The sequence below is a fragment of the Artemia sp. Qi Xiang Cuo genome, chromosome 10, assembly GCF_049724085.1.
Source record: "Artemia sp. Qi Xiang Cuo chromosome 10, ASM4972408v1, whole genome shotgun sequence".
In the NCBI taxonomy this organism is placed as follows: Eukaryota; Metazoa; Arthropoda; class Branchiopoda; order Anostraca; family Artemiidae; genus Artemia; species Artemia sp. Qi Xiang Cuo.
Window position 1 is genome coordinate 6,955,937 of NC_142803.1, and position 13,013 is coordinate 6,968,949.

Genomic DNA, 13,013 nt, shown 5'->3' on the forward strand with positions numbered 1-13,013 from the left:
AGTAAAGTTGGAAGATCAAACAATTATTTCTTTTGGTGTAAAATCACCTCTCACAGTCCGTGGGGAAAGGCATGTAAGTTATGAAATTTGCCTATTGTTCACGTATAGAATTTGCTATTGCGAAGTATACAGACATTCATTTGGAGGGAAAGGGGTGTGCTTGGGGTGGATTTCTGTGGGGAGAATCTTCCGTGGAGAGGGAAATTTCTTGGGGGGGGGTGAATATTCCAGGGAAATGTTACACGGGAGGGATTTGACAGAATTTCTATAAGAATTTTTTTTTAAATTGTCTCAAATTCTCTTTGCCAAGTTTTTCATGTTGAGATGTTCCAGGAGACTTATCCAGGGGCTTTTTTCCGCATGTTTTGATATCCAGGAAATAATTTCGACGAAAGGGGGCATTTCTGGAGTGAGCGAGAAACCGATTAGAGATTAAAGTCTAATTCAAATGAAAGAATGCCAAAGAAAACTTTTCAGTCTGAATCGTCAAAAAGCAATTTTACAGGGAGGGGGGAAACTCAAAGAGGATGGAACTGTCTGGACGGAATTTGAAGGGAGGTGCACTTTACGTTGGATTAAATTTCCACGGAGGAGTTTTCTGTGAGGGGTATGGATATATTTAATAAAGCGTGAGCCAGATTTACCGCCATTATTTTAAAAACGAACGGAAATTATTTCATGTATGAAGGGTTGCCCCCTCTTCAATACCTTGCTCTTTACGCTAAAGTTTGACTGTTTGTCCCAATTTTTAAAGAGTGTCTACTGAAACACAGGGGCCGTTGAATTAGAATAGGAAGATATTTTAAAAGTGCTAACAGCTTTAGCGTAAAGAGCATGGTATTGAGGAAGGGACAACCCTTCATATACGGAATAAATCTACCAAAATGAATATGTAAATTTTGTTTTAATTTTTCATGTTCGGTGAGCCAAATTCGAACCTGCATTAGTTGAAGAACGTTCAGAAATTAAATAAAAAAAAAATTAACTGAAAGTAAGGAGCCGCATTAAAACTTTAAACGAACAGAAATTATTCCGCATATTAAAAGAACTGTCCCCTCCTCAACGCCTCGTTCTTTACGCTAAAGTTTTTACTGTGTTAAAAAGTAGAGTTGTGACAAAGAGTCAAACTTTAGCGTAAAGAGCGAGGTGTTGAAAAGGGGACATCACCTTTCATATACGGAATAATTTCTGTTCGTTTTAAGTTTTAATGTTGCTCCTTGCTTTAAGTTAAAAAAACTTATTTTTTATTTAGTGTACACTGACGGTCAAACATGTCCCCATTGTCTCAATAACAAATACTATAAAGACAAATACTCATGTCTCAATAACAAATACTATTGTAAATGGGTAGATTGCACAACTTACAACCCTTCCTTCGAGGGTTGTGGGGTGTGTGTGCGTGGTCATATCTAAAAATTTTGATTGGACAGGTTGGAGGAATTGAGGGGCGTAGAAGGAGGGCTCGTGGCCCTCCCATCACTTTTGACTCTTGAAAAGAGGTCTAGAACTTTCACTTTCCAATCAAAGGAAGTCCTTCCGAAGTTTCTACGACAGCTTCTTCTGTTCGAAGTGCTTTGGTAAAAAAAAAAAAAAAAAAAAAAAATTACTTTTTAATTAGGCAGCGCTATTACGCTGTCTATGGAAATGTCACAAAATATGATTTTGTTGAAGCTTCCAGTTTTTGAGTATTGATAAAAATTACCCGTTTGGCCCTGCCCGTATATATCCTCTAACTCAGCTCCAAGTGTGGGTGATTGAGGTGGCGATTTAGTTATACCGGCTAAAGGGGATTCTAAGTGTGAGGTTTCTCTGGGATGGTTTTCTTCAGGCTGTAAGGAAATATCTTACAAGTTGTAATCAGTATGGGTTATTTCTCAATAGGAGTCACATGTAAACCTCAGCAATGGTGTTGGAATCTTCGAACCTTTAAGATACACCATACCATATTATTTCTAGGAAATGGATACATTCCAACCACTAGTTTGAAGGAAATTTTGCGTGAACTCGATGACCAGCTAACCGAGGAAGAACTGGACATGATGATCGACGAAATAGACACGGACGGTTCTGGAACAGTTGATTTTGATGGTAAGCCTTGTGGGAGATATTTAAAAAAATAATACTTTTTGAACCGGACAGTCTAATTATCAAGCTTGTCCCTTTGAAGGCCATAGCTTTGATCAACTCTTAGCTGATAAAGTAGGATTGTTCTCAGAGGAAAAGACAGGATTATGATAGATTTGTTTCTGGGAGCAAAATAAAACATATATACGGGGTCACACACAGAGGGTTTTAAAAAATGAGCAACCCTCATCCCCCTTCCAAAAGGAAATTCTATTATTTTTGCTCTTTCATAAGCCTCTTTGCCGTTTAGACACTGAAGATGTTAAAAATTTACCAGCCAAGTGTTTCAATCTTTGTATTTTTGCAATGTTCAACTTATGTTGTAATATTAGACATTATACATATACATTTTCTGTTGTTGTAGCCCCCCTCCCCCCTTCCCCCCCAAAATATACAAGATGCATACTTTTTTGGCTACATGTTTTTCTGATATGTATTTAACTGATGAGCCAATTTTGTTTTCTTGTGAAAAATTTTTCTGATAAATTGTAAAATCAAGAACATCCTTGGAGATAGCTGCTCAGGACAAAGACTTGAATATTAAATTAAATATCCTGTCCATATACCTTTACTCCAGTGATGTCTCATCTAATATTATTTACAACAGACTGATGGGATCGCAGGCCTATACGAAATGTTTCTTTCGATTCATTTATCAGATAAACCCGCTTGAGAAATTAACATTTTCCAGAAGGTTTGACTGCTTGAGAATTATCCAATAAACATTTGGTGCGATCTTTGCTATATTATTTCTTATTGTCAAAATTATGGTTTACTATCAGACACACGTGTTAGCAACACAATTTAGATAACAAATTTACCGTACATACAGTAAGGTATTTTACTAAGTTTGTTAACCTAACATATTTTGTTAGGTTTGTTATATGAGGTTTTGGGTACTTGTACGATATACACCCTACCCCTCAAGTTGTTCATTCATTGACGCAATATAGAACCGGCTCTTAGTTAGTTTCTTTCAGCTTAGCGTGAGACAAGACAAATAGAAGTTAAAAAATAGACGGAAAATATATAATTTGGACTATATGTTTGCACTATTAGGGGGGGGGTAAAGAATATGGACAGTGTGAAGTTAGAAAACAATTCTTACTACGTAATATGTAGAATAATTGTACTTAACACATTAGGCATGCAGGCCCACTTTACTTTACCCCCACCCCCGTAATATGCAAATATATAGCCCAAATTTGGTTCTAAAGTATTTTATTTTTATCGCACTTTCATACATTTCATTACGGTTGAGCGTCAGAGAAACATATTAGAAGGACATTAGGTAGGGCGTATATCATACAAGTAGCCTACCTGGTATTGAATTGGTTTCCTTATAATAAAGACCAGGGTACTATAATAAAACGCTAGAGCTGCATTTTCATTGGAGGCTTTACGAATAAAAGAGAAAGCAAATTAAGCAAGGAAGTTGCGAGACAACTGTTGAATAAGCAGAGCATAAGAACATGGGGTTTCTGATTGAGTGATTCATTGACGCTCTATGCGTGAAACTCCGTTTAAAAGGCTTTTTCAATAATTTCTCAAAGCTTAAGTGAACCAAAATTGCGCTTGATAATCTAAATTATTCAATTTTATGAAAAATGTTTCTGCTTTTAATAAGATCCCAGACTCTGCAGAAAAGTGACAAGTAGAACTATGTGGGAGCTATAGACCTTATATACCTGCTTTATTAAGCTCAATTCTACAGAAAGAATTCCTAGGACTTGGTAGCCTAAATATAATTGGATTTTCTAATTGTAATAATACAATATACTCTTATTGTACAGACGGTTCCTCCTCCGTATTCTTGTTCATTTAGGACAGGTTCGTTCAAGAGTTTGATCAAGACAAGAATAAGGTCATTGACGTTCCTCGATTTACGAGGCAATCGTCTAATTGGAAGCTTTACGATTCTTTGAGCTGACTGTCGATGCAACTAGCAATTAACTATTGGCCAAAAAGTTGTATTTCATCGAAATCGTAAGGATGTACTGCAAATCTGGCTATAAAAGCAAAATAATAATTAATAAATATTTTTTTAAGACGTTATTTTGCGCCATTTTTTCGCCAAAATCAGTGTAAAAATTTGATATAATTTATTTTTATTTTTGGAATAGCTATTTTTTACTTCCCAATTTAAAAAAATAATACCGATATCTTTTTTCATCTTATACATTTCCTATTTGGTTTAATGTCGGTTCGTTTCTATACAAAAGCAAAAGAAGTTGTCTTTCGTGGTAGCACTAAGTCAAGAATTTAATACTTGTGCTTTTTTTCAGAATTCATGGAAATGATGACTGGAGAATAAAGACAATTTGGAGAAGAAAAAGAAGAATATAAATTATAGTTCTTGTCTATCTCTTTTTCTTAATACTATTTTCACACTCATAAACTTTTTGGTATTGCAAATAAGAATGAAGGTGGTTTTGAGCATTAAATCACAGAGCAGTATTTTGCTACCTTTAAGGGAGAACGGTAATATAAAAAGACTCAACGATCTCTTCCAAGTTAAAAATTTTAAATTTATTTTTAGTTAGTCTATTTATTGCCCTGACCAGGTACAATAAACTGTGCTTGCTTCTTTTTCTTCATTTTTTTACTGGGATTTCCTAAATAAGCATTCTATTTCAATTTCTATGAAAACGGTAAATATAAGTTTAGTTATTTTAACTTTTAGTTGTAGAGAATTTTGAAACGAAAAATTTTACTTTTTAGTTACTTCTAGTTAATTCCTAAAAAGACCTTTTCATCAATCTATTTTATCCTATATACTTGTCACCATAAGTTTTGTGTTGGAAAGTCATGAACGGTTGAAATCAAACAATTCGTGGTAACGAACTGTAAGTAAGGAACGACTTGGTTCAATAGTAACCGAAACTCTAAGAAAAATAAGTTTTGATATCAATAGATACATCAAAAGAACCAACTTATTATGCTGATTTCAAATATATAAAATTCATTAAGTTTATTATTACCCATCAAAAGTTACAAGCCTGAGAACATTTGCCTAATGTTTTAAACAGGTAGAAAACACCCCCTAAAATTCAAGGAATCTTGATGAAAATCACACCACCAGGTTCAGCGTACCCGAAAACCCTATTGTAGAAGCATCAAGCTCCTATGTACAAAAATGTGGAATTTTGCTATTTTTGCCAGAAGACAGATGTCCCTTAATATTCGAGGAATCTTGATGAAAATCACCCCATCAGATTCAGCGTACCCGATAACCCTATTTTAGAAGCTTCAAGGTCCTATGTACAAAAAAGTGGAATTTTGCTATTTTTGCCAGAAGACAGATGCGTGTTTATTTGTTTCCTTTTTTTCCCCAGGGATGATCGTATTGAAATAATGGTCCTGGAAGATCAGGATAGGGCGCATTTGAATGCAAATTACAAATTTTAGTGCCCTTTTTAAGTGACGAAAAAGATTGGAGGGCAACTGACCCCCCTCCCACGCCCATTTATTGCCCAAGGCTCCCCAAGTTGAAAAATCAAATAACTATGTCTTTCGGGGTAAAATGATCCGCCATAGTCCGTGGGGAGAGGCCTTTAATTTATGAAATTTGCCCATTGTTTACGAATAGTATTGGTTCTTGTAAAGTAAACAAACTTTTCTGGTGGGGAATTTTGTGCTCGGGGTGAATTTCCATTTGGAGAATATTCCTTGGGGAGGAAAATTTTCGCGGAGGGGGGGGAGGGGTGAAAACTCCAGGGAAAATTGAACACTGGGGGGGGAGGGGTGGGTTGCTGACAGAATTTCTATACGAAATTCTTGTTAGGTATCTTACATTGTCTTCTCCAACTCAATTTTGCATGTAAAGATGTTCCGGGGTTTTATTCGGGGGCTATTTTCTGCGTGATTTGATTTCTGGAAAAAACTTATACGGAAGGGGGCATTTCTGGAGTGATCGAGAAACCGATTAGAGATTAAAGTCTTCTTCAAATGAAAGTATGCTGAGGATAATTTTTCCGGCTGAATCGTCCGCAAGAAATTTTACGGGGAGGGGGGATTTTCAGCGAGGGGTGAACTATCTGAAGGAAACTTGACGACGGATACACTTAACGTTGGATAAGATTTTCACGGAAGAAGTTTTTTTATGAGGGGGGGGATATAATTCATGGAGGCTAAGCCAGATTTACACGCATTATTTGAAAAACGAAAAGAGATTAAATAAAAAAACAAGTTTTTTTAACTGAAAGTAAGGAGCAACATTAAAACTCAAAACGATCAGAAATGATTCCATATATGAAGGGTTGCCCCCTCCTCAATACCTTTCTTCTTACGCTAAAGTTTGACTGTTTGCCCCAATTTTTAAGAACGGCTACTAAAACACAGGGGTATGTCCTATTAGAATAGGAAGCTTTTTAAAAAGGGCTAACAGCTTTAGGACGTAAACAGCAAGGTATTGACGAGGGGGCAACCCTTCATTTACGGAAAAATTTCTGTTTGTTTTGAGTTTTATTGTTGCTCCTTACTTTCAGTTAAAAAAACCTGTGCTTTTTAAATTTAATTTAGTTTAAATAAGCGGTCTATCAATACAAGTACAATGGCCATCGAGGGTAATAAAAGCAAAGTGTTTCCCTAATAAATGGAACTTGAAATATTTGACACTAAAAGTAAACGTTTCAATATATTACACTAGTAGGAAGGTTGTATCAAACAGGCTATGGTCAAATATTTTAAAAGCAGGGAAAAATATGCAATTAAAAGGAACTTGAACTGGTTAGTATTAAAAAGTACTTTTGGAAAAATGGTAAAGAAGTGTACTAAAAAGGGCTTGGCGTTGTTACTGTGCAAAAGTAAAGGGAAAAATTCAAGCGATTCAGAAAATTCCTGGTAACTATAAGAAAGGAGCGACTCGGCCCAATAGTAACCAAAACTATGAAAAATGAAATTTTTATAACTATATATGCAACAAAAGAATTGGATTATGCTGATTCAAAATATATGAAATTCATTAAGTTTAATTTGAGTCATCAAAAGCTACGAGCCTGAGAGAATTTGCCTTATTTTAGAACAAGGGAGGACACATAACCGAACAGTCAAGGAATCATAGTGAAATCTGCATTATCAGAATAAATATATCAGAGAACCCTACTGTAAGGGTATTGTACTGGTAACCACGGCTGCCACCTAATATTGGCGCTGAAAATGGTGCTGCACCACTTGTGGAAGGGGAAAGCCTCGTCGGTGCCAAATATTGTAATGGAATGCCTCGCGGTTACCACTACTGCACCGTAAATATAGAGTATTTTAACACTCTATTACGGTATATGCTCATCCAGGGTATGGTAACGTTATCAAACGGTCAAATAGGTCAAACCCTAGGCCAAGGGTGCCACAAATCTGGCTCACCACTTATATCTTTAGCTATATCAGTAGTGGGGGCATTTCAGATCCTAGCACATGCCCTCCCAGGATATCGAGTGCATGCCCTCCTTTTTTACATAGGATTCCGAGCAAGTGCCCCATGACATCAAGACAGCCCTGTTTCCAGGTGGTAGACTTCCCAGGCGCTCTATTTTTTTGTTTTTCTATTACCCCATATAGGAGTCTAGACAGCCATTTTGTAAGAAATCATGTCTAAACATGTTTGTGATGTCCTAAAAGTCATTTTATTGATCGTGACTCAGTTTCTTTTTGGAAGTGAGACAGTCAACATCGAAATGGATGCTAATAAATTATTGAATATCGATTGTGCTGATGTAGAACCTAGAGTGCCTAACGTTGCTGTGAAAAGTACACGTGGTTGTCGTTTACCCCTAGAGTAATACAAGATGCATGTTGGATATGTTATAACATTAAGAAAATTCAAGTCGGAAGAATCATTAGGCTTTGCGGCTAAAGTGCATATAGTGCACTTACAGAGATCACAAGACAGATTAAATGCGTTGGCAAAATATATTGAAGAGAACAATTTATAGAAACCGGTTAGTCTGTATTTGGTACTGAGAGTGTTAAAATGGATAGATTTGAGAACCAGAAAATCTTACATAATCTAGTAAAATTGGTAAAATGGTTAATTTTAGATGACAACTTTCTGAAATTATCTCTTTAAAGAAAAATATTTTCGCAAGAAATGCTTAACGATATAATGAGAACTGATTCTCCGTTTTCGGACAATTGTATGAAGCTTCATCGTCGTGGTCCAAGGGCTTTTACTCAATTGATAGATATATTAATTGGGACAAAACAAAATGATATGGTGGTTTATCCAGCACTTAGACGGCCATTTTGTGAACTCACTTCTCTTAGGAGACATTTTTATTGATCTCAAGTTAGTTTTTTTTGGAAGTGAGACATTCAACATCGAAAAAAAATGTTTTAAACATGCCCATTATGCTTGTATACTTTGGGCAGTTGGTCATCCTGTGAGAATTGTACTTTTTCTGATGACTATAATGAAAAGTGTAAATTATGCAATTCATGTAAATTGCACAAAGGATATGCAGTGCAAATTAAAGACTGTAATCCATGTCTTGAAGAGATTTTTGACTCTCATAATAGAGGATTCTTATGCTCCAAATGATATTATGACGAATGAGATCAATGGGAAAAAGCTTACTCTGGCATGATTGCGAAAAACTCTAAACATGAGTTCAGTTTATTTTTAAGAGACTGGTATCGTCGTGGCTTTAAATTGTTTTGGGAAAAGAATATCCTGGTCTATGCTTCAATTGCTGGAATAATAAAAGAGCCTGGTTTTTACGTCATCGCTGTGAAGATACCGGCTACTATGATTATAAACCTACAGGTTGTTATTTGGCTGTTTCAGAAAGTGATTATTCATAGGAAAATTTTGTGTGTGACTTTGCTTTAAATAATCAAATTGAAACACGTGAATTTTATAATATGTAGCAGGATAGTATTATTAACTTTACCAAGAGATTTAACAAAATTGAAGTTACACTATACTCTAGAAAATGTTAGCCTGACTTCGCTTGCGAAGATTAATACAGGCTAAATCATGAAGAGCTGCTGCCACTTATTGTATCTGATGATTACCTATATGTAGAAGAAGAAATCTAAAAAAGGACACAATGTTTTGTATTTATACAAATTTTATTAATAAGCAAATTTACATACGTTTTTAAGGCATTTCACTTTTAGGGTACCGAAATTTATATTATAGAGGTAGGAAAGAGTATTTTCAACTATAAAGTCATTCAAACAAGGATTGTCGCCATAAATCTTGAGGAATTCCTTGTAACTATGTCCGCGACATCGGAAAATAAAATGTAATAGTGCATGAAAACCACAGGTTTTCGTCGATAAATCTTGTACCCGTTTCCGATTTCGAATAATAGATTTTCCACTCTGCTCAAAATAATTTTTAATGTGAGGTGCGTAGAATGTATACGGTGAGCCAAGAGGAACAAAAATTCTATATTCTTTCTTGTTTGAAAGAGGCATAACCAATGCCCCGTCTTTACACTTGATGTGCTGCTATTAACAATAATAAGGGTATTGTCTGCATGTTCAATATGTTCCAGGAAATCAGATGGTATGCAATAGGATTTATATTTTGACATGTAAGGGTCCCTATTAAATACATTGATTATTTGATACGTGTTCTTGGTGCCAAGTCTAATATTACACTGCCATCAGGGGGAATTTTCTAATAGATGTCAAATTAATTCAGCAGGATTAATGCAATACTTTCCTCCAATGGCTGGGCAAAGGTACACTCTAAACGGAAATTACTCGTCCATACAATACTTATATTTTGAGTACTGGGAAAATCCAATACAATGATGCCATGAGTTTTCGCGAAATTTCTTCAGTTATAACATTTTCAAATAATTGAGAATCTCGATCTAGATTTTTGCATTGTCAATTGATATAGGTTCTGTAGGATTGATCAAAGGATAAATTGTAGATCGGAATTCTACTAACTTTACACACAAGCGATGACGATCCGAACAGTTCAAATTTATACGGGGAATTTGTCCATGCTCCAACAGCGCTAGCACTTTTTTCAAAAGCCAAAGCAGATTTTGAAAGAGTTTCACCGTTGACAAATGATGAATCAGTATAGGTATACGTACCTGTAGGAATATGGCGTTGATTCGTGATTGTATGAGGCACGAGTATTTTGATATGATTTCCAGAGGCTCTTAATTTTTGAATTGCAAAAGCAACAGATTTCAAAACTTGCTGTTATCGTACATGAAGTATTGCCGACGTGAGAGAGACTGTTACATTGGGTGCAGCGCCCATAGCTTTTCGCATAATAAAATTGGACGGTGCGAGTTGTAGCTTTATATCAATCTGTACATTGGGAGAGAGCCATTGATGTATATTAAATATCTCATGATTTAGTTTCCCAACTAAATGCAAATGTTTAGTTGTTGCATCTCTAAGAAAATTGGTAGCGTCAGTATCTGTTTTATATTCATAACCCAGAGCAGGCCTCCTCAACAGCTTATAAGACATCGCAGTCATCAACAGGAATTGTATATAACATACATGCTTTGAAAGATTATCGCTCGTGCTCACCAATGTTCCATTTATGCAGACACTTATTTGTCTAAATAAATTGTGTAGTACCCAATTTTCGTAAGATAACCCTTCGACTGCACTTGGTTTTCATTGTTAGATTTTTTAACAGTGACATTTAAATCTATAAATGTCGAAGTCAAATCTATGTCTTCATTGGAATAAATTTGTAGTCTTCATTGGTAGTAGTCTTCATTGGAATAAATTTGAAAATGAGCATTTTCAGAGAGCGGTTGTTGGGGATAAAATTGTTCATAGTATCCATGTTTTACACTGACATCTACATTTTCCACTTTGAAAAGATTTAGAGATGAGTTAACCGAAGGGTGATATTCTTTATGTGGTAGATATGCCCTTTTCTAGGAAAAGAAATCGTTTTTCGATCGTTTTACTTTCTTTTTCTTCTTTGACAAGAGTGATGCTTTACGCCTCCGGGCTGAGTTGGGACTGATGAGTGATGAGGTCTTTTGCAACCCTTTTTAAACCTTTTTTTGGTGCTTCAATTGTTCCAAGGATCGATTTTGTGAAACAATTTCTTCAAAATACTCCCCAGAGCCCCAATCATGTAGTGTAGAGGACACAAAATCCACGGCAACCGATGCAATATATTTTTTTTGGCCAGGGGTAGTGCAGAGCAAAAAAGCTTGGCAAACCAATTGCCGAGACCGTAACCAGACATTGACAAAAGACCTCTGTAATAGTCCATTCCATGACCCAACTGCTGTGGTCCAAGAACAGCAACAAAGCAATCAGTATAAGGACACACATACTGAGTTCTATTAGCCATTTCATTGAATGGGTTGAAAATTACATTTAATTACATCCAAACCTTTTGTTATTGCTAGAGGATCACCCAATTCACTTCTTAATGTTAACTGACAGAGCTCCAAATACGAAAAGTTGACTAGAATTTATTGAAGGTGCTTTATATTGTAATGATGAATATGGTCATTAGAGGTTTTTTTGTTCAAGAGCACGTAGGAGGAGGAACATGGCTATTGTCAACTTTCGAAGTTTCAACGGATGAAGTGTAAAGACCTAAAGCGAAAAAGGTTAGCAAAGCAATTACTGAGACTGTAACCGGACACTGATCAACTACCTTTGTAATATTGTGGTAACGTGGTTATTATTTCATTTAAGTGGTATAGCCGTAGATGCCTTTATTTTCCCTTTGTAGGGGTGACGAATTATGGCCCTTAGGTTTTTAAGCTTAGGTTACGTGCCTTAGACTACGACCAGACTAATGAGGCTTACCAGCTGGGTATGTTCAAGGGACTAAAGGTAGATTGTAGAAAGGTTGGCTATAATGCAATACTCTTATTTAATTAACATATAATAATACCAGATATATATATTTTCTACTGGGACTGGCTGTCCCAAGTAGACCACAAGTCTCGGAAAAACTACAATAATATATAATAAGATACTTATACACTTACAATGATCCGACAAGATTCCAAGGTATTTCTAAAAACAACAGACCAGAGGTCAGTCCGGCATAAAGTTAGTATCAGCCTAAATCCCATCCGATAAAATGTATCTTTTATACATTTTAATCAACCACACCTTCCTTTACCCAACCGACGCAATAGCTAGGAAGTGGTGATTTCTCAATTTCCCGTTAAGCAGAAACTTGGCAGGATATATTCCTTATCTTAATAAAAAGTGGTATTTCTAAACTTTGTATTTGCGTCTTTATATATTTTTACTCATAATTAACTAAATTAGAAAGCTTTACCACAATACTCCCCATTTCAAGAAGAATTGTCCCAATTCTCAATATTTTACTTTTAAAACTTAATTTTGTTTACAGCTATTATGCTGACATCTTTGGGTCAGTGTATGCATGTACCCTCAATGGGTTTTCTTAGGGTCAGGTTTCTGCTCCAATATAGGTCATGTTTTTCTTCTTTTTTTTCGTAGGATTTGAATTTGAAAGTCAACCTTGTTTTTCTTTCTATCTGTCTCTAGGAATAAAAATACTCTTTTTACCCTTCTTCATATGCATCTTCTGTTTTAACTCTACCCCAAGTGGCTTAAGCATTATATTAGTGGTTCTACTTAAATTAGATTTCAAGCTATTAGAAAACTTTATGAATTATTTGAGTTTAAATCTAATTCCCATTAATAATTTAATCAGCCTGTGTGATTTGGTTGATATACCGTTTATTTTTTGTTTTAGGAATCCCTTGGATAAATTACACATAACATTTTTGGTTTTTAAATTTTCACATATTTTTTTCAGCACAAAGCATTTTCACATATTTCAATAAAATAAGCCATTTGGGTTATGTAGCACATTCTCTAGGCCTAAATTAAGTTCTGATTTTGTCTCACTTTCTGATGAACTTGTAGTAAAGTCTGTAGTACTGCTATAGTTTCCA

General features: G+C 35.4%; 2 protein-coding genes across 3 annotated transcripts in view; both read left to right on the forward strand.

The window, feature by feature from the left end:
• LOC148947420 (troponin C-like) overlaps positions 1 to 4,581 on the forward strand; it is a 31,843-nt gene extending 27,262 nt beyond the window's left edge. For both annotated transcript variants that reach the window (XM_089095241.1, XM_089095242.1), the window contains exons 4-5: positions 1,957 to 2,088; positions 4,410 to 4,581. In XM_089095241.1, coding sequence (XP_088951367.1) covers positions 1,957 to 2,088; positions 4,410 to 4,438 — 161 coding nt within the window. In that variant the 3' untranslated portion in view covers positions 4,439 to 4,581. The remainder of the gene's footprint in view (positions 1 to 1,956; positions 2,089 to 4,409) is intronic.
• The window catches only part of LOC148947418 (mitochondrial import inner membrane translocase subunit Tim21), a 523,198-nt gene that overhangs the window by 153,314 nt on the left and 356,871 nt on the right, over positions 1 to 13,013 (forward strand). The window lies entirely within an intron of this gene.